This window comes from Macrobrachium nipponense, chromosome 24 (genome assembly GCF_015104395.2).
Source record: "Macrobrachium nipponense isolate FS-2020 chromosome 24, ASM1510439v2, whole genome shotgun sequence".
In the NCBI taxonomy this organism is placed as follows: Eukaryota; Metazoa; Arthropoda; class Malacostraca; order Decapoda; family Palaemonidae; genus Macrobrachium; species Macrobrachium nipponense.
The window spans coordinates 16,575,510-16,598,510 of record NC_061091.1 but is presented as its reverse complement, the minus strand read 5'-3'; the positions used below and the strand labels follow the sequence as shown (position 1 = coordinate 16,598,510).

The 23,001-nt window shown below is 36.3% G+C and overlaps 1 protein-coding gene across 6 annotated transcripts in view; it reads left to right on the top strand.

Annotated features, from left to right (window-relative positions):
* The window catches only part of LOC135205477 (polyamine-transporting ATPase 13A3-like), a 171,529-nt gene that overhangs the window by 100,357 nt on the left and 48,171 nt on the right, over window positions 1–23,001 (top strand). For all 6 annotated transcript variants that reach the window (XM_064236176.1, XM_064236173.1, XM_064236172.1 and 3 more), the window contains exons 2-3: window positions 14,604–14,680; window positions 22,256–22,423. In XM_064236176.1, the coding sequence (XP_064092246.1) occupies window positions 14,604–14,680; window positions 22,256–22,423 (245 nt within the window). The remainder of the gene's footprint in view (window positions 1–14,603; window positions 14,681–22,255; window positions 22,424–23,001) is intronic.

Sequence of the window (23,001 nt, the reverse complement as noted above, 5' to 3'; positions counted from 1 at the left end):
AGTAGTCGATAATCATTGTACCCTTAAGCAGTCCTTCCTTTCATGCAGCAATTTGACATTATTTCGTGGTTGTAATAACTACAACCTCCCGCTGGAATGTCAACAGTGCTTGTTGATCGTTGTGGTCATGTTATGAAACACTAGGAAATGAAGAACAACAGCAAATGAAGTTATATACGTTCTTTTAGAAAATGACATTAGCTGGCCATGGAATGTAAAAGTAGTTGTGTCAACTGATACATGTATATATTTTCGGCTGATTCATCTTGCTTGGCGTAACAAAACCAGTTTTGAAACCATAAAGAAAATTCATTGATAGAAGAACCAAAATTTTGTTTTCACCTAAAAATGGAAAAGCTCTTCTTACGTATATATTTTACCATCTTGGAGACGAGGGTCAGAGTGGGCTAATTGTTACAGAGGGTCAGATTGGGGTAACTGTTACAGAGGGTCAGAGTGGGCTATTTGTTTGCGAGCTGAGCTAGCCACGGCCATAATTTGCATGGTCACTCTGAGCACTAATGATTAGTAGTAGTAGTAGTAGTAGTAGCGGTAATAGTAGTAGCGGTAATAGTAGTAGTAGTAGTAGTAGTAGTAGTAGCGGTAATAGTAGTAGTAGTAGTAGTAGTATAAATACGTACTAGTAGAAGTAGTAGTCCATATTATGCTTATCCGTGAAGTACCACAACGACCACTTGACCTAGATGCAGTGGTCAGTTTAGGTTTACGTTTGCGGAAACTTGCTACTTCGGTGTTCCGAAGGCCAAACGTTATGCTGAATAGCAGCGGAAGAGGGAATACCTTTCTGCAATTTGAAGATAGCTTGGGTGTTTACCTGTATACGTTGTAATTGCTACCCTAGCTGTACATTCTTTTGTTACAATGTGGAATGCGGTTTCTTGCAGTTGAGCGCTTTTACGTTGCAATTTTGTACATTGAATCTGTGAATGACTGTGAAGTTAAAGTCAAAGATTTGAGTGTGGCTTTTCAAATAAATCTGTCAAATGAAAGGAACGTAGAGATAGTAAGTGAGGGCTGGTAGGAGAGCCTACGAAAATAAACTCGTATGGTGAAGATGCTAGCAAATAAACTAGTATCAGATCCTTCTCTGCCGGAAGGCTAAATACTCGGCTTGCATTTTCTGCATATGGGTGCGTCATTCGTATCCGTTTTATGGTTACCATTTCCTTCTTAAACAATTTTGTTTTTTGTAGTTACTATACTTGTCAGGTGTGCCCAAGTATTTTTTGTATTTGAATTAGGTTAGTCATTCGTTGTGAGATTGTAAAATTCTCTCTCTCTCTCTCTCTCTCTCTCTCTCTCTCTCTCTCTCTCTCTCTCTCTCATCAAGGGGTCACAAGGAGACCTGAAATTTTCACTTCTCAAGTCTTGTAATATATGTTGTTTAGAGGATTGTAGTAAGTATTTATAATGTTTTTAGACAGCAGTGCCATAGTATAATGGCTACGCATATTTCAGATTGGAAGTAATAGTATTATGGGAGACAACGACACTTCTTAGGAATATTTTGTTGTTATATATCTAAGTCGATTGCTGAAATAAAAGCAGTGCTCCCTTTAGTCTGTTAATAATGCTCGATTTTAACATGCTGCAGTTTGTGTGTACATACGTCATATGAGTTCGTCATTGCATTACGGTATCTGGACTTCATATCGGAATTCTTAGATAAACTCTTCTTTTTTTACAGACTGTTAATTTAGATCTTTTTGTACCCATGTCTTTAGTTTCTTGTCTGATGTGATCTTAAGCCCGATACAAATACTATTTCCTGTTAAAAGAAATTGAGTTATGACTGATTTATAAAATTGTATATGAGAAGCAGAGGATGTTTCGTTATGCAAACAATATTAAGTAACTTTATCAGTAGAAGTGATAGTTTATTTCTTAATTATGTAAAAATTCATGTATGATGTACAGTAATGTTTTTTAAACGCATAAACATCATTATGCCATCGCACATCAGATTTGATTGAGAGCCAAGACAATGAAAATAACAAAGGCTGGATGATTAGTTATCGGCTCATTTGCAAGAGTTTGAGGAATAAGTGACCACGACAGCGAATTTAATGGGGTCACCAGGACAAAGTTCCCCATAAAAGTGGGTTGGGGCTGGGTTGGGCCTGTACCTCCTTGATTACTACAGTAAAATGTGAGCGGAATTGTAGCTGTCAGTGAAAGTTCGTAAAACTGTCCCTTCTGAGGCACCAGCTGCATTGCTCACCTGTATTGCCTTCCGTCCACAGTATGTCTTCCTAGGCCCCACTTGTGTTGCTAACTCTGTTGCTTTATTGCTTTCTTTCCAAAGCGTCCCTTAGGGTTCTTATTACTAAGTCCCACCCACCAGCATTGCCTTCTTGGGGTCGCTGTATTGCCTTCTGCCTGCAGCGCCCCTAGTGAAAGCCTACCTGCATTGCATTCTGCTCACAGCTTCCCTCATGAGGACCCGACCATATTGCCTTCCTCCTCATGGCAGATTCTCTCATTTAGGGCTCAGCCATATTGCCTTCTGGTAGGATCCCTGGTTAGGGCCCACCTGCATTGCCTACTTCAGGCAGATTCCCTCTTTAAGGCCCACCTGCATTGCCTTTGCTCGCAGATTTCCTCCTTAGTCTCTCAGTGTTACTATTCTGCCGCCAGAATCCCTCCTTAGCGCCAAAATGCATTACCTTTGGCCCATAGATTTTCTTCTTAGGTTCCTGCTGCCTTGCTTTCTGCCCGCAGCATCCCTAATTTGGGGCCCAAATTCTTTGCCTTAATTCACCACTCCCTTGCAGCAGTCCTTCTTAGGGCCTCATTGCATTGCCTTCTGCCTGCAGTGTCTGTTCTCAATACTCCCCTGTATTGCCTACTTTTTCCATCATCCATTTACAACCCAACTGCACTGCCACTGCCATATTGACTCTTGAATGCTGAATTAGTGCACAGTACCCCCTCCTGGTTGTACGTGACTCGTGAGCATTCTTAAAGAAGTGTATGTAAACACTTACAAGAAAGAATAAGAGTTTAGCGCAGCAGGATGCGTGCTGGGAGTTCAAACTCTTGATCATTCTTCAGAGCCCTAGAAGGAGCACCTCTGAATTACTTAGCAGATCTCTGTAACCCTTTGTTTTATCAGGATATTGATAACTTTGGGCTCTTGAGTCACGTTTGTGATCATCTGGAATTAAGAAGCAGCAATTATCCCAAACAATAGCGTTTAGATTTGATTGGAAATTCGTCACAGCGGGTCTTCATATATTTAATAGAGACTGGGCATGTTTTCAAACATTGCTGAGAAAAATAGTGGTCATTCATATTCATCAGCCGTTACAAAAAGTGGGATGCAGGCATTACGAAAGGGAATGCTCCCCAAATCAGATTGCCCTCCCCTAAGGGAACAAATGGACTCCTAGATATTTTTCTAGAAGTACTCTTATATGTCTTGCCTGGCTGAATCATCCTTCTAAGCAGCTCGCCTTATGTGCAGCACCTCCAGCTGTGTTTGGGACTTATCAGCCCTTTGATGAAACACTGTATCCGTGTCTTGGAGAATTAACGTTGATCACTGCCTTGATGAAGCTTAACTCAGAGCACTTAACCTGGGTCTGTTAATTTGTACTCTCCATGGTCATTTATACAATATAACCGTTTTACTGATTTGGCAATCTTATGTTATATTTGATAGTATTTCCTAGTTACTGGTGTCTATTAGTGTTTTTTGTTCAGAACTAATATACATACACACACACACACACACACACATATATATATATATATATATATATATATATATATATATATATTATATATATATATATATATATATATATATATATTATATATATATAGGATGGAGAAAAGCCAGCGTACCATCATACATTTATTTTCCTAATTTTCGAGACTTTGGGTCTCATCATCAGGGCTGTAAAATATACAAAGTATACAAATTAAAAAAGACTTGGTATTAATATAAATAAAAATGGAACAACACAGAAATTAAGTGTAATAATTAAAAAATGAACCTAAATTTTTTTTAATTAAAAGTGAAGAATGCTTAAGTTAGTACCTATCTCTATGGAGTTACAAAAAAAAAAAAACTGTGACGTTCTCTGGTTTGGAAAGGAGGACGTCAACTAAACTATAAATAGAACTGCGGAAGAAGTCTGACCATTTAATGGGGGCACAAGCTGTTTGATTGTTAACGACTCCAAAACAGAGAGAGAATAGTCATTGGGCGCTTGGATGACAATGCGAAAATCCTTACATGAAAATGATGTTTTACATTTATTACAATATTCTCTCATGTTAGAGAATTCTTTCGTTTTCAAAGTACAGTGATGCTCAAATCTCATGCGACATGATTCTTTTTGTATCGTCCAGATTCTCAGACTCAACGTGACATTGCCAATTAGTGTTAAACTTTTTTTCTAATGTCATACATGTCAAGTTTGCGAAATCACAGCTAGCCCCATTTTCCTTATGGTTATATAAATATGATCTCTTTTATGCATTGGTATGATTCGTAATCTGTGTGATTTGAACTGATTTAATTTTAACGTTGCTTAGTTCAAAGTGCGGTGTGATAAGGTTATCGGTGCCATCAATGAAAGCACACTTGACTTAACATGCTCCTCGGACTGGTCAACATAACTACGTCTGCAGCATTATGACAGTAGACTTAATAAGCTCAACAGTCCCAAAGTACGAATATATATGAATTACAACCAGTTTTCTGTGAATGTTGGAGTTTATGCTATGTTTAAGCTGCCCGTATGTTAAAAAATGTTTCATAGGCCTAAAGAAATAATCTAAGCCTTCTAAGATGTTATCTGTTACTAATGAATTTATTTGTAGAGATTACTTATCCTTTAAGGAATACGATAGGAATATGAATTACAACCAGTATTCTTTGAATGTTGAAGTTTTAGAATGTGTTTAAGCTGCCTGTATGTTGCAAAATGATTTATAGGTCTAAAAAAATATTCTTAGCCTTCTGAAATGTAATCTGTTACTAATGTTTTTATTTGTAAAGATTCTGTTCTTTGAGGAATAAAAGATGATGATGATTTTGATTGTATGGAGAAGATGGCTATTAATCTAAATATTCCTCTAACACATATTAAGTAAATGTTTTCAAGATAATAATTTCATTGTCGCTACTCAGTATAGACCTACTTATGTTACACCGGCTGGTTGTTGTTGCACCGACACTAATGATACTTTAACACGCGCTCCCCTCACAAATTGATATCGGTGGGCGCATTCTACTTTTGTAAATACACATTTACATTTTTTTCAGCACTGAGGTGTAAAAGCAATCAAATAGGACTATTTCAAATTTTATGCTTGCTTTGGAAGCATTATTGTTATGACAATTTTTTCCTTTTTTTTAATTTAACATTTGAACTGATGCTTGATGAAGACTTCATTTTGGTCAAGTGCTTCAGTGATGTGTGAACGAAAGTTTTGAAAATGTTTCGAAAGAGTTTTTTTCTGAAGTTTGCTACACATGACATTTTCTTACAGTTTTGAAATATATGACAGATTTCACTCTTATGAAACATATTATGGCCATATTGTATGCAATAATCGCGTTTCCGCATTGAAATGATAGATAAATATGAAGCATGCTAGGTTGCCAGTTAGTGAATTTTGAACGAAATCCTATGGAGTCATGTTGCATGAGATTTGAGCATCACTGTACTGTCGGCCAAAAAACTCGTGGCAGAGTTTCATAATTTTTCGTTCACCTGCCTGACGCACGATTCATGCCTTATTTATCTATTTTTCTTTTCAAAGATGGAAGAAATCATGTGTAATGACGTTAAAAACAGTCACTGATATTAAGTTGAAGGTAGTTGAACTATTCCATTTGTTAAATTTTACAGAAAACATTGGAATCTCACAAAATGCTATCAAATTTAAAAAAAAAAAAAAAAAAAAAAAAAATTAAAAAAAAAAAAAAAAAAAAAAAAAAAACGATATCTTAACAGTGTGAACCAGGCGACCTCACTATTGCTTTTGATGTTATGTGCACGGGAATCTAATGTCAATGTGTCATTTATCGGTCTAAGAAACATCCCTCGATGAGCGAGAGAATTATTGCACTGCATTCGGTGCAATTTCCTGTTGGAGAGATATCAAGAAAGCTTAATAAACCGGAGAGAATCATACATAGATGAATAAAATTGTTTAAAGAACGGCAAAATTTTGAACATGGGCCTAGAGGTGGAATACCTCGAAGCACCACATGAGAGCAAGACAATACATTAGTGTAAATGTTGCAGAGCAACATTCATTTGTGAACTTTGAATTCTAGTGCCTCGTCACGACATTGCTGAACCAGGAATCATAACTAGCTCTACGCTTATGACTGGTGTCTGATGAATACTTTAGATGGAGAGGAAGAGATTTTTAAATCTACACTTGAAGTCTTTGATAGTTGTCTAATGAATAAGCAAACTTATCTTTGATGGATGAGAGATTCAGTTAGGCTTACTCTTTTTGTTTTGTTTTTTATCGGTGGCCAGTGAATACCACGGATAGGGAGGGAAACGGTTTCAATGATACATGCATTTTTTTCTTCAAAAAATAAAGAATACATTTTATTGGGAGATACTTTATCAACATCGGCCTAATCCTTCCATCATTCCGCTCTCTTCTACATCTCAGGCGACTAGATCCGACTTAGTCTCACTACGAACTCCATCTCGTGAAAGCATCACTAATGATAACGGTTATTTTAAAATTCCCTGCACCGACAACGGACGCCTTAAAATGCATGTTTATAAAATAAATTCTGTTCAAGGAAACTTTATCTTTCATTCCACAAAAATATGTTCACACACTCGTGTTACACCCTGTAGCCGTCAAAGATATGAAATAGACTTAAACGAGAACGCCACCTTTCATATTTATTATTCTTTCAGCTACTTATAATATGCTTATGGTAGTAGTTCTAGTAAGGTATACATATGAAACTACTTTGAATTAATTTCTATTTAGAAGAAATGAATACCTACAGAAAGATCAACCTAAGAAAGCTGTAAGGAAAGTAAGCCTTTCTTAATGTATTCGTCAGTTTTGACTCCCACAGCTTTCCAACGTGTCCAAATGAAACAGGATGATATGCAAGGAATTCGATAAAGAATAAGACTGAATTATATTCGTTTGATTTTTTTATGATTGCTTTTTTGACTTTGAATACCTAGGTCTGAGGTAATTATGTTAAGCAATTATGAAAAGGATAAGAAGAAAGGCGAACATGGCTAATAAAACAAGAATAACGGGAATAGTCAAATAAAGCAGATTAATTATATATATATCTAGATAGTATATATAGAAACCTTATTTTAAAATTTTATATATATATAGGTTATTTATAAGTAATTTATAAATTTAATATATATATATTTTTTAAATTAATTTATTATACACACACACACACACACACACACACACACACACCACACACACACACAAGCACACACACACACACATATATATATATACATAGATATATATATATATATATATTGTTCGATTTAAATATTCATTAATGTTACGTATCCGAGAATAGACGTAGGCTAATCATGTGGGAAAATCAGAAGTCCAATTTAGGCCCACTAAATGTGTCATGCAAATTTTTTATTGATCAAAGGGCAAAATTAGTTTAACTAAACATCGTTTTCAAAGAATGTTAACGCCTTGGTGTATTATTTATCGGCTGTAGGAGACGAAATGACAACACCCCAGTGCAGTACGATATGCGATATGTAGAGTCAAGACTCGAGCGGCAGCAAAGCCAACTTCAAAATCTTCGGTATGCTGTCACGAAGCTAGAGTTGAGAATAAAATTAGAAATTGTGGACCCATTGGTATAATTTATTTTTCCTTACTTTGCAAAATAATTGTCTTTAATACGTTGAATAAGTCTACTCAGTTCTAATGTAATTTATTTCAAGTATAGCACCTTTGAAAGGAAATGTTATTTATTGTAAAGTAAATAATCTGGCACCTGCATATGGCAATATTTCCATAACGAACAATGAATTAAGAAACTACGCCAATTCTTCGTTGGCCGTCTGTACATCCCGTACGGTGACTGACTTGTTTTGGAGTTGTAAACAGTCAAACAGCTAGTGCCCCCATTAAATGGTCAGACTTCTTCCACAGTTCTATTTATAGCATAGTTGACGTCCTCCTTTCCAAACCAGAGAACGTCACTCAGTTTTTTTTTTTTTTAACTCCATAGAGATAGGTACTAACTTAAGCATTCTTCACTTTTTAATTTTTTAAAAATTATTTTAGTTCATTTTTTAAATTATCATATTTAACTTTTATGGTGTTCCATTTTTATTGATATTAATGCCGAGTCTTTTTTAATTTGTTTATTTTGTATATTTAACAGCCCCCTGAGATGAGACCAAAGTCTAGAAAAGTTGGAAAATAAATGTATGATGCTACGCTGGCTTTTCTCCATCATATTTATGTTAAATCTACGGCGTTCCAGATGTCCCAACCTTCCTGCATATATATATATTGATAATAATACATATATATATATAATATAATTAATATATAGTTATATATTATATATTTATTGAATATATTAATAAATTATTAAATTAATACATATATAATAATAATATTTATTATGATTATTTATATATAATATAATATAATAATATATATATAGATATATAAGATATTAGTATCTATATAATTCTATAATATATATATATATATATATATATATATATATATATATTTAGGTTGGTTAGCCCCCAGGCCCTTCCCTACTGGCTTCTGAGTTAACTCGGTGGTCAGCCATCCAAGTATTGACCAGAATTCGTGTTAATTAGCTTTGCTGATCGAACGACTAGTTCTATAACGAATGAGTTACTGCTGAGTAGTGCAGCTCTCGGCTCACTTGTGCTTTGTCCAGAGTTCCCTGTATGAAATTTTTTGAAATTTCATAACATTAAGAATTAAATCCATTTGTCAGTCAATATTAATTTCATTCCTTAATTCCTGTGACACTGTCCACATTCCCGAAGTGTCACTCTTCCGGTGTACGACACCTGTTGATGTGGCTCATTAGCAAGATCGACACCTGTGGATGCATAACAGGTCTTTGGAGCGTAATGGGCCACATTTCGATCAAGCATGTCGTCGCATTTCTGTTTCTGATGATCGATATGGGGGACGCTATTCGGAGAACCTCTCTTCGGAAGACCCAAGAAGCTCTGGTCACTTCGACCTGACCTTCGTTAATCTGTGTATGTCATGTCTTTTCCCGCGGAGGTCTCTTATACAGTTACACGTGTCTTATCTCACCAGAGTCTAGTGTGAATATCTGAGTCTCATCAGCTCATACTGATCTTGCCGGTCAAGCATTGGCGAATTAAATTCACAAGAGATATGCCTGTGGTTTTTTTCTATGTAAAACATTGACATTCTTCCGTATTTTTTCTAGGGAGAACATTGACTTTCTTCCGTGATTTTTTCTAGGGAAAACATTGACTTTCTTCCCCGTGATTTTTTCTAGTTTTTTCCTAGGTAGAACATTGATATTCTTCCGTGATTTTTTCTAGGTAGAACATTGATATTCTTCCGTGATTTTTTCTAGGTAGAACATTAACTTTCTTTTGTTGATTTTTCCAAGTAGAACATTGACTTTCTTCCGTGAATTTTTCTAAGCATAGAACACTGACATCCTTCCAAGCTCTCGAACGTATAATCGAAATAATTTAGATATTACTGACTCGAATGCTGACTGTAGTATTCGCTTTAGCTCTCATACAAGAGACTCCTTTTCCAAAGGATGCGTGCGCTCTTTTCGTAATGACATTTGATTCAATGTTTTTAATTATGCAATCTGGAAGAAAAGGCAAACCTTACTTCCTCTTCATAAATGTTGAGCTGACGATAAGGAATATTAATCCTATAGCCTACTTTTAATTAGCAACACCGAACTAAGGGAATTCACACGTAACCTAGTAGATAAGTTATCTCTAGATGATGCAAGAGTGTAATCTTACACAGGACAGATTAAAGGCCAGTTCACATTTTCTGTCTGTCTGCAACGGCGCGTCGTCTAAACTTCGGCTTTATATACGAAGTATATATATATAATATATATATATATATATATATATATATATATATATATATGTGTGTGTTGTGTGTGTGTGTGTGTGTGTGGGTGTGTGTGTGTATTCCTATTGAAGTCAGTGGCATTATTTGTAGAAACTATATTTTATTTAGACTTTGGTCTAGATAAATATAGTTTCTGCAAGTAATGTCCACTTACTTTCAATAGGAATGAAATATATATATATCTATATATATATATATATATATCTATATATATATATATATATATGTAGTTTGTGTGTGTGTGTGTGTGTGTGTGTGTGTGTGTGTGTGTGTGTAGTGACTGCTTTATCTCATTACAAACGATCCTTAATAGAATTTCTCTCACCGCGGGTGGCTGGCCCCTCATCCTGGAGATCTCTTGCCTCCTAAAACGTCATATTGCTTAGTTGTATCACGGGGTCCACAACTCTGGTTTTCGTTATCACTCCATTCATTCCTTTTACTGTACCTCTGTTCATATTCCCTTTCTTCCGCCTTACCTTCCATCCTCTCCCAACAATTGTTGTTTTAATAGGGCAGCTGCTTTGAGGTTTTCCTCCTGTTGAACCTTCTAAACCTTTGTATTCTATTTCCGTGTCAGAGGGGAGATATTTAACAAGCAAATTGTTTTATATATGTGTATACACACACACACACACACACACACACCCATATATATATATTATATACATATAAAACAATTTGCTTGTTAAATATCTCCCCGCTGTCAGGGAAATAGAGTACAAAGGTTAGAAAGTTTAACAGGAGGAAAACCTCAAAGCAGCTGCACTATTAAAACAACAATTGTTAGGAGAGGATGGTAGGTAAGACGGAAGAAAGGGAATATGAACAGAGGTACAGTAAAGGAATGAATGGGGTGATAAAAAAAACCAGAGTTGGGAACACAAAAAAGTCCCTTATCAAATGTCGTGTGGACCCCGTGATACAACCTAAGGCATATGACATTTTAGGAGGCAAGAGATCTCCAAGATAAGGGCCTGTGTGTGTGTAGGGTGGGGGTGTGGGGGGGGGGGGGAAAGAATCACTGACTTCAATAACCTCATATTTATTCCGTTGCTGTACCTGTGAGGGTAACTTCAGTCATGTTTTGTAATGTGTCCGGCATCAGGCTTGGTGCTGTTCAAACATGACTCTGGTAAGAATGTTAGAGCAGGGGATTCATTCAGTTCCAGGGTGTGACGGTAGGGATGGGTGGGATCGCCTTAGGTGTGTTTCTTTCACCCTTTAGATTTATTGAAAGGGTTTCTCAGGTTGATTCCGCTATCTTGATCCTGCGCCTGTTGCGCTCTCGCAGGAATATCATATCATCATAACATAGTCCCCTCCGTTATCATGATTTCCTTCATTCGCTCGTCTGCCATGCGATAGTGGTGACAGAGCACCCAAGAACCAAATGATAACCACCTGGTCTTGAAAACAGCATTTTTCGTTCCCCCGGGCTGCTGTAAGGGCAATGAACACTGCGCAGTAACCTCTCTGGGCAAAGAACGTGCATCCCATCTTGATGTCTACAGTTGCATGACGCTCGTCTTTCTCTGCAGTAGTAGTAGTAGTAGGTGGGATATGCCTTTGAAACGGCTCCCTTGCTTGTTTTATCTGTCAGTCCGCTTAGGGCTGTCATAGTTATACTATAATAAGAATAGCCTGGAAACGTGGCTACCGAGCCGTAACTATTGAATGTTGCTGCTTTTGGTGGGACCATCGTCCACCGAGCCCATTTGCACTTCCTTTCGTGCTGATGGCGACGGGAAGCTTATCAGTGGGAGATATTAAGAGTTCATTACCCGTAATTATCCTCGGGTACCGTAGTCGTTAGTCATCTCCCGCAGTGGCAGAGTCGGTCGAGAGGCTAAATCACCTAACCCACACACCCACCCAATCGCTGGAGTCAGTGTCCAAGAGTCAGAAGTCAAGAGAAGTGCAAGCACGTCCGCACTTTGTGATGCCCAAAGGCAAATTCCAGACCGTTCGGCAAAACGTCACAACACCGGAATATCTCCGTCGATTACGAAGGCAGTGCAGTTCACTTATGTTGCTTTATAGGAAATAAATTATTGTCTGGATATATATATATATATATATATATAGTATTTAGTTTGTGTTTGTGTGTTATGGCATTATTATCAGAAATACCTATTTTTGTTCACATGTTCAAAATATTAAGCCACAGATTTTCTGTCAATACAGAATTTCTATAATGCGTTAAATATAAAAAGGGACTACGAAATTGAAAAAGCCACTATATTTCTTTTAATTGCACATTGGGCGATGTACATTGGTTGAAAAAAATTGTGGCATATGCAAATTTTCGTTTCTCTGATGGGTGGTATAAGGTAATAATAATTATATATATATATATATATATAATCAGAAGTGATAATCTTGAAATATGTATTATTGAATATAACACAATCGAAATCGCCTTTCTTTGTATAGAAGGTAAATGTCATATTCAGCAAATATTCATTTGCATATTTACTCTCGACCCTGAGAACGCTCTGAAATACTCGTATAATCATAAATCTAGCGATAAACAAGAAACTTGATGCTTCCCAAAATGCTACATGAGAATGCTTCTTAATTAACCTGGAACTCCTGACACGATCGTCAGTGCTTCGGATCCCGTAGGGGGGATAGCGCCGTCAGTGCACCTCTTTCGTTGCAATGTAGGCATTACTTAAGGTTCTTTGCAGCATCTCTTCGGCCCCTAGCTGCAACTACTTTTCATTCTTTTTACAGTACCTCCGTTCATATTCTCATTCTTCCATCTTACCGTCCACCCTCTCCTAACAATTGTTTCAGGGTGCAACTGCTTTGAGGTTTTCCTCCTGTTACGCTTTTCAAACCTTTTACTATTCAGTTTTCGTCGTTCAGCGCAGAATGGCCTTTAGTTTGCCCCCAGTTCGCTTTGGCCAATTAAATGCCAAAAATGATAAAGAAATCCAATAATCAAAACGTCAGTGCTTGGGAAGGCGGCCTGGTGATGTCCAGTGAAATCCAGCTACGCTCGACTGTTTTTCTCTTCTTTTATGTTGACGGAATTTCTCTGGGTGCCTGAGGATGCATTTGTTCTTTCCAAGGACATTTTTGTATTGTTTTGCGAAAGCCAAGGTCCTTTGAGGTCAATGGGGAATGATGTTTGGTTTTTATTAGATGTTTGTTTGGAGAAATGACCAGCTTGGTTGATAGCAGTAGTGTTTTGCGTGTGTTAACGTGGTCTATAAAGAGCTTACCATTTTACATCATATTTTCCAAAAAATCTCGAAGATTTGCTTAACATTCTACACTTTTTGTAATTGAAGAGCGGGTTTTACGGGACATGAGAAAAAACAGAGAATCTTATATTTTCGTTGTATTGTGTTAATTTAGGATTATAGTATAATATTTGGCTCTTTGATTTTTAGGTTTCTGTGAAAGCAAATTATTGTGCCGGCTTTTTGTCCATCCGCCCTCAGATCTTCAAAACTACTGAGCCTAGAGGGCTGCAAATTGGTGTGTCGATCAGCCACCCTCCGGTCATCAGACATACCAAATTGCAGCCCTCTAGCTTCAGCATTTTAAATTTTATTTAAGGTTAAAGTTAGCCACAATCGTACTTCTGGCAGCGCTATGGCTACCAACAACATAGGCCACCCCTGACCGTGGCTGAGTTTCATGGGCTGCGACTAAGAGTTGTATGAACCGTGGCTGAGGCCAACACCAGACATAAAACTCGATTTGCGCCCAAGAAGCTTCGGTAGATTTTTTAGTTGTTTTAAGCAGAAGTTGACTACCAATCTGTTCCTGAACTGTCATTTCAGTAACCTGTTGTGGTGGACTTGAGGGGGATCTATAATTTGAACTGTTGCGAAGCCATTCTATATAACTTTCTATATTTATTAGATCCATTCTATATAATTTTCTGTATTTATTAGGTCCATTCTATATAATTTTTCATATTTATTTGGTTGAACTCTTAAACTAGGAGACTTACGTTTCTACTGAAACACTTCAAATGGCTCTCCTCTCTCTCTCTCTCTCTCTCTCTCTCTCTCTCTCTCTCTCTCTCTCTCTCCTGTGTTTGTGTTTTACGAGTAGCACTTGTTGAATTCGTAAGAAATATTATTGTACTGAAATTTAAATCTCGGTACCACTCCTTCAACAGGGATTTAGTTTAAAGTTAATTGGGCACATCTAGGGTTAATTGCAGTGTATTATATATATAATTACTATAATATTTATATAATATATATCTTTATATATAAATACTATATATACACGACATCATACATTGTGTTATATTATTATTAACATATCTGTTTGTAATAAATATACTATCGTATAGATTTTTCCGTGTTGTTTTAGATTATCACCTTTTCGTTATCAGTTAAGTAACAACCATGAATGACCAAAAATCAGATTTGCTTCAGAGGGCCTTAATTCTCTTTTTTCCTTGATTTCAGATGAGGGAGACGGCGGGGGTGGAGCCCCCTTTCAAGCAGATGTCGATTACATCAACCCCAATACCGAGGATCAGGCGGTAGGTGACCTCTCCAGATGCCATTTTCGTTCAGTTCGTTTCCCTGCGTAGTTTTGGTCAGCATGTTTCGGTACAAGGCGCTGGCCATGAGCACAAAATAAATAAACGGCGCAAAGTCATTCAGATAAATAAATAAAAACTTGTCGAAAAACAGATCAGGGAGCTCGTCACTTAGAAGATTCGTCGAAGTCATTATCTTTGTTTTCTACTCTAGATAACCAGATAACCATCACTAAATAAATCCTAACTCATCGCCATCTAATCTTCCTCATATTCACCTGTCCAGAAAACACACACCCACACACTTGTCTAGATTTAAGGAAGGTCGAGATCCGGTTTTAAGGTGTTCCGTCCAAATCTGGTTTCTTGTGTGTGTGTGTGTGTGTGTGTGTGCTCAAGATAGTTGAATACGAGTTGGATTAGATGGCAGTTTCTTGAGCTGGGACTTCTTCTGCAGTGATCATCATCTGGAGACGGGAAAAATGCAATATACAGAGTAAAATCCATGGGAAAAAAGGCGTGATCCAACCTCCATCTTGCTCGGGATGCATGCAAGATTTTCCTGTCACGCATAAGTTGTAAACTTTATATTCCTAACTTTTAACAGAAATTAATACTTGCTAAAATCTATAGTCAAATAGAGCCCTGTTTCACCAACGAAAATTTAGATGCGCTATATTTTATTATCAATCATTTTTTTGTACTGTTTGACATGCACATTATTATATTTTTTACATTTACATTCTAAACTAAATTATAAATATCCTATCCTAAAATTCCTGTATCTTTAACTCGACGCGAAACACCCTTTTCAGACTCTTCTTAGGCTCTCCCATAGACCTTTCCAAACACACCCCCCCCCCCCCCCCCCCCCCCCCCCCAGAAACAACAGCAAAGTAGTTTGCAGGCTACTCCCCGAGTAAGCGAAAAATATCTACTTTGAATCTTTCAAGTCACGGGCTGCCTGACCTATTTTTATTTTTTCCTCGGAAGTTTTTATTCATTTGTTGATTTAAATTATTTTCTGAGGTTTTATAGCCAATTTGTAGTTTATTTTGTGTACACGACTGACGCTACTAAGTGAAGAGCTGCCATTATTATTGGATTAAGAACTTATCTAACAGATATGAGGTTGAAGATTGTGAAATGTCTGTTATCCAGGACATTTAAGAGTGATTCCAGTAATCCATTTGTTAAAGATGTACAATACTGTTCTCGTGATTGGATCACTTATCATTTGCAACATGAAATTGTTGGGAAATCATAATGAACCTTCTTGATAAGATTTCTTTTCTTACTTCTGATTATTATTATTATTATTATTATTATTATTATTATTATTATTATTATTATTATTATTATTATTATTATTTATGATGATGATGATGATGATGATGTTATACATGCGGTAGATCCTTTTTCAAACATGTAGTGTTGAATACTATTGCTGCGTTAGCTACATTCTATTTATATAGCCTTCTCTGTATTCTTTTTATTAGCTGGTTATTATTATTATTATTATTATTATTATTATGATAATGTTGTACATGCGGTAGATTCTCTTTCAAACATGTAGTGTTGAATACTATTGCTGCGTCAGCTGCATTCTATTTAGTATATAGCCTTCTCTATTCTTTCTAATAGCTGGTTATTATTATTATTATTATTATTGTTATTATTATTATTATTATATTATTATTATTATGGGGTATTATTATTATTATTATTATTATTATTATTTTATTTTATTATTATTATTATTTTTGGTAAAGAGACCCCTCTTTTAGGCAAATGCTGTTAAAAAGGATGCAGAATTAAGCGAGTTGATTTTATATATTGTTTTTTCTATTTTTCTTACAATTCGCTTCTCAGGCTCAGCGATGTTTCTGAGTAACTGGCCAATATTCATATTGGGAATTTTCAAAAATTATAAGTGCTGAAGGAATCTTTTATTAGAACAAGATATCAGGTCCAGGTCAAGCTTGACCTGGACCTGATATCTTGTTCTAATAAAAGATTCCTTCAGCACTTATAATTTTTGAAATTCCCAATAGAATATTGGCCAGTTACTCAGAAACATCGCTGAGCCTGAGAAGCGAATTGTAAGGAAAATAGAAAAAACTATATAAAATCAACTCGCTTAATTCTGCCATCCTTTTTAACAGTTAATTATTATTATTATTATTATTATTATTATTATTATTATTATTATATTATTATTATTATTATTATTATTATTATTCATGAATACAAACAACAGGTGTTACAAGCACACAAACATCACTCTGTTGTCCGCAGACGAGTAAGTCAAAAAGGCTTAGAGGCAGAAGAGAAGACGAAACTAATAAAAGTACTATGTTTTGAGAGAATGAATGTTACCAAACAAAGAAAACGGCGTCGCCGAGAAAAGCGACCAGTGAGACATTCTTGTAACTGGTGGTTGGATACCAGTTTGTGTGACCTTCAGTGTCAAATACAAATGTAGTTTTGGATTCGTCTGTCCACGTCCATTGAACGGAAGTGACTGAATTTATTTATTGATCCATTATTAATTTGCTGACTTTCAAATGTCGTGGTATCTCTTTGCTTATTGCACGAACTTCTTTATTGTGGTTTGGTGGCTCATTTTGTCTATGTCATCGAACGGATACGATCGCATTTTTTTTTTATGTTTGTGTGATGATCGTGTTTACTTTCACAGTGATGTCATTCTTTTTGCTCATTGTACGAACTTCTTTAGTTTTATTTTGTGGCTCAGTTGAAGGTGTGGATGGCAACGTAATAATAAGGGACAAAGTAGGCCCGATAATGAATGTGAGTTGGTTTAGCTTGAACCTCAAGAATGTATACATACGTATATCAGTAACGAGACAGAGACCTTAGATATTGGGTGAAACCTGGGATACAATTAAGAACAGGCAAAATTCTGTGTATATATAGACAAATTTAAGCGAAGATACAAAGAAAACAACACAAACTAGAGCTTGTTAAGTAGTAACGGTTGGATGGCGAAGTTTCAACGAAGAGTACTCGGACAAACAGGCCGATAATGTTGACAAAGCCATGCAATCAGGTAATGGCGTCGGTGTTCAGGGTAGCCCACGGAATTATTAATGAAAATACCATTGGGCGAGAAGATAATGATTGAAATGCCTGTCAGAATGAGCCATGGGTCAATAATGGAGTCGAAAGAAGAGGAAGAAAGATGGTAATGGGATGTACATTTTTGTAGGGGCCATGAGTAAGAGACAAGTAGCGGATAACTTGATTGATTTACCAGAAACGGAACCGTGAACCAGTTGATCATGTAATAGCACCCCAATTGAGGAAGCAAAGCCAGATGATTGGAAGTCGGAAGTCATAGTAAAGGTACAACCCAAACGAAGGTGACCTTATGAATGTGGTATTTGTAGAGGCATTGCGATGACGCTGGCTGTAATGAATTCCACAGTGTGCTTATTCTCCGTAGGCTGAAGAAAGAAATTAGGGAAAAAAAGCTCTTGAGATAAGCAAGCTTGTTTTAGGCAAGGCAGGATTTGCACAGATCAGATATTTGCGTTAAGAATTGTTGTGCAGTAATGTATGGAATGAAAGAAGAAGAAGAATGCATGGAATTTAAAAATCCCTTCACAATGGCTCTTGTTGATAACTAGAAAAGCATTTGTCAGCGTCCACAGGCTAGTAATCTGGAAGGTCTTGCGTTCTTGTGAAATATGTAAAAATAATGAGAATTATTCATGAGAAGTTGATAGGATACATATTGTCAAGCGAATTTACAGTAATTAGTAGGTATGCCGCTAGAAAATAATTATGATTTCACCCTATTATTTCCTTTTGTCAGATTTTACAGTGACAAAGAATGGTCAGAAGTGGAAGAGGAGTAACGATAGAAAGTGTGGCACTTGAAATTTGATATGATACTGTATTGATCAGCAAAATCATGAGATTTACAGGGTTAGTCTAAAGAATGCATATCTGAAGAGATGGGACCCAGAATGAAATCTCGGAATAACTGGCGACGAGGACATATCCACAAAAGGATGAAAGAGCACATGAGTGAAAAAGTCGTAGTGAGGCTGAACCATTTCAATAGTTAGGACCTTTGATATTCAGTAAAGGTTCGCATAATTTGGGCTGTAGTGAAAGACCAGAACAAACATGGGAGGTCTGAGTAAGATTCGGAATCAGATGGACTGATTCCGAAGTTTTGTGCGATTGGTATTGCTGTGAGGGCATTAATATGGTGAGATTTTGGCCACTAGATAATAAAGCTTCAAGAGGAATGCAAAGCGTCAGAGTCGGGATGGCGTGAGAAGTGGCACTGTAAAGGATATGACGGAAGTTGCGTAAGTGGAGGAGATAATGATGGGAGGAAATGTCGAACACTTTGGCGTGTTTATCACACAGTCTCTGGGAAAACGCTACGATAACGTTAGCTGGGCTCCTGTAGGCTCCAGAAGGGCTAGGAGGTGGTCCAGACCTACTTGGGTCTCGGATAAGGGAGACTGGAGATGGTGGAAATTATGTGGGATTCGAAAACACAGGAATGATTTACTACGTCAGTGGAGGAATTTCGCTAAAGGCCCTTTGCGTCTCGCGCCGTTGGAGGCGATGATGATAATGACGATTATGGTCCAGTATTCTTTTTAGAGAACTCTGGTCGGAATGCCGACATTCCATCGAAAATGGTGACGCATAAACTTCCGTGGGAAAGTTCTGGTTGATAAGTTGTCGAGAAGCTCCCGAGCTGTTCCTACAAAACAGGATACGTCTCAAACATAGAAGGTCCACTAAACCACTTGTTTAAAGCTAAGGATTATATTTCGGTGGACCAACTTCCACCCTTTTCAAGTAGTGAATGCCTGGAAAGGGTAGAAGTTGGTCCACCGAAATATGGTCCTTAGCTTTAAACCAGTGTGTTTTAATGGACCTTTTTATACTCTTGAGATTATATATATATATATATATATATTATATATATATATATATATATATATATATTATAATATATATATATATATATATATATATATATATATATATTATATGATATATATATATGTGTATATATATATATAAATATAAATATAAATATATATATAATATATATTATATATATATATATATATATCGTATACGTTTATAGTATCAATAGAAGACCATGGAAATCGGAGACTAATGAATATTAAAACCAGGGCTTGAAAGAACAGCATCTTTATTAGTTGCGACTTATACTATTCCATTATAGATTGCCGTCATCAGGCAATCTATAATGGAATAGTATAAGTTACATTTAAAATCGATTATGTGATAAGGGAATATAAGTTACATTAAAATAAATGACGTGATAAAGCAAAATAAAAGTACACAATTACTAGATACAATAACCTAAACACGCAGCAAAATCTTAAAATATAGAAAAATACTCAATGTTTGTTGTCAAAGAGAGCAGAAAAAAGTAAAAACACGGCAATTCAACGGACCTTTCTTTATTACAAAGAGAGGGTTCATCTCTTAGGGTATATACTGGCGCAACCACTCCGACCTCCATTTCTTTGGTTCTGCAGGTAAGGACTGAAAAGGAATTTAAATCTATAGGATAGGATGGTCATATTCTTCAGTGTTGACGAATAGCACTAAATGGTTTGCTTAATGGCCTAATTCGTCCTAACAGATCTTCCGAGATGTTCGAAGATGCGAAAATGAAACAAACACACACACACACACATCATATATATATATATATATATATATATATATATATATATATATATATATATATATATATATATATATATATCGAATACATCAGGAAAATAATAGTCATTTTCCTGTGGTATTCGCTTATTTATGAAGTCACGTGCATCTACAGAGATTTTTTAAGCATATAGTATATATATATATATATATATATATATATATATATATATATATATATATATATATATATATATTTTAATGCATGTATGTGTTCCACTGTAAAAGCATATGTCATGTACAATTTTTTCTTTCCTTTTAAATTTCATTTTCATTCATTCATCCTCACACAAATGACCTATTTGGTCCCAGTTCCTGGCCTGTGGCCTAGACCTTTTATTTCATACTAATCCTCCGGGTCAGCCCTATGAGAGCTGATAATCAGCTCCAGTGGTCTGGTTAAACTATTTTTATAATAACAAAACTAACAAACTTAGAGTGAAATTGCATTGGATTATCTGGAAAAACTCGTCGAATTCGTCCACAAATTTTGTGCAGTTTTTGTATCTTCGTGAAGTTCGAATAATACCCGAAATGGCGACGTAGTACTGCAGTTCTTGCTGCGGAAATTACCGTCATTATTACTGGTTTTATATAATCGCTATTGTTGGGGGTAATGCAGAAACTACATTGTGCATATTCTTTATTGTCGTTCCCTTAAATGCTTTCCAGTTAAGAGTTCTCACCCCTGGCGTTTGATCCTCACGCTGTTGACTGCTGGGAAATTATACCATCATTGTAATGTTGCTTTTCTGATGCAGTTCATTCATTGTCCTTTGTCATCCACGAGACACAAATTATAGCCTACAGACCAAGATCCGAGATTACCCTTAACCTGGGTGTGTAGAATTCAGGCATTGATGTATGTGTTTGCTCCAGATAGCAGTCAGCTTCAAAAGATAAGATCATTTTATTATGAATTTGCTTGTAAACGAACTGACGGTCACTCAGACCTCCGAGAGGAAATTCTAATGTTAACTGAGAACGAGATTAAATGGAGAACGAATTTTCAAATGAAAAAACAGAAAATTACCATGCATTGTATATTTTAGGCATGCTGAATATGTCTTGCAGAATGTAGTGATTGCCAGGCTTAAAGTTGTCTCTGGGGAATCTTTAAGTTAAAGACGCTGAATGTTGAAATGATTTGCACAGTTTACTGTTACTATTAGTGAGTGAGGAAGGAGAAAGTGGAGATGATAAAGATGATGAGAGGAGTGGTGGATTCTAATGCTTATGGCATTGGGACAGAATGAAACCTTAAAGCCAGATTGAATCTAAATAAAATTGCAAGATTTACAAGTCTGGTGACAGATTGACAGACTATGTTTAGGCGTTGCTGAATAACACTGGTTCCATGCAACGTAAAAGCACCATACAAACAAACAAACTATGTTTTGGCTGTGAATTGCTTGTGGATAGAAAGCCATGGCTCTCTCTACAGTAGAAGTCTCCTTAGTTAAAATGGCCCCTCTGTACTGGGAAAGGACTTTTTCTTTCATGCCTAATGGAAAACTAATTTAATTGCTCGGTTATGTTGCCTAGTGTTGACATTTTAGTTTCAGCCACCTCATCGCAGCATCACGCAAATGCTGCATCATCCTGAATAGATTGTATTAGTCAATATCTCGTGTCCATATTTCAGGAGTTAGTTCCTTACTAGGTCTAGGGTTTTGTGTTCTCGTGGGACCTTTCAAAAAGTTAGATTCTTGTCTACTTCTGACAGCATATGAGTGATATTTAATGGCACTTACATTATTTTTTTATTATTTCTCCACAGGAAGTGTACATTATTTTTTTTTTATTATTTCTCCGCAGGAAGTGTATGGTTACAAGCGGTCATGGCTAAGGACGAGTATAACTTGGATTTTCATCATGGCAACAGGTGGTTTGCTGCGTCTTGTCTTCCACTGGGTCCCTGAGTGGATGCTATATACCACTCATGTCCGTTGCTCTCTGGAGGACGCTTCTAAGGTCCTCGTGGTGGTAAGTCCTTCTAGGTTACATGTTTAGTGAATAAAGACATACATTACAGTATTGGAGGTAAAGGCAGTGTTGGAATATGGTATAATCGTGTGTCATACTATATTATATGTTAAGTGGATGATCATTTTTTTATAACAGAACTTTGATCTCTTATACTATAGTTAATGTATACCCTTACCATTTATAACTATAAAATTTTGTGCTTTAGTACAAAAAGTAGGAATTTAATATTGACTTTGATACGTGGTGTTCAAAAAGAATATGACTAAAATTAGCATTGTGTATGAGTTTGTTTTACATTTACCATATAATGTCCCTTACCGGGGTAGTGGTGTCAGTGCACCTCACGCATTGCACTGTACATAGCGTTACTCAAGATTCTTTGCAGCATCCACTTGGCCCCCAGCTACTGCAATCCCTTTCATTGCTTTTACTGTATTTCCTTTATTCATATCCTCTTTCTACCATCTTGCTATCGACCCTCTCCTAACAATTGTTTCACAGTGCAACTGTGAGGTTTTTCTCCTGATACACCTTTCAACCTTGTACTGTCAATTTCCCTCTCAGCGCTGAATGAC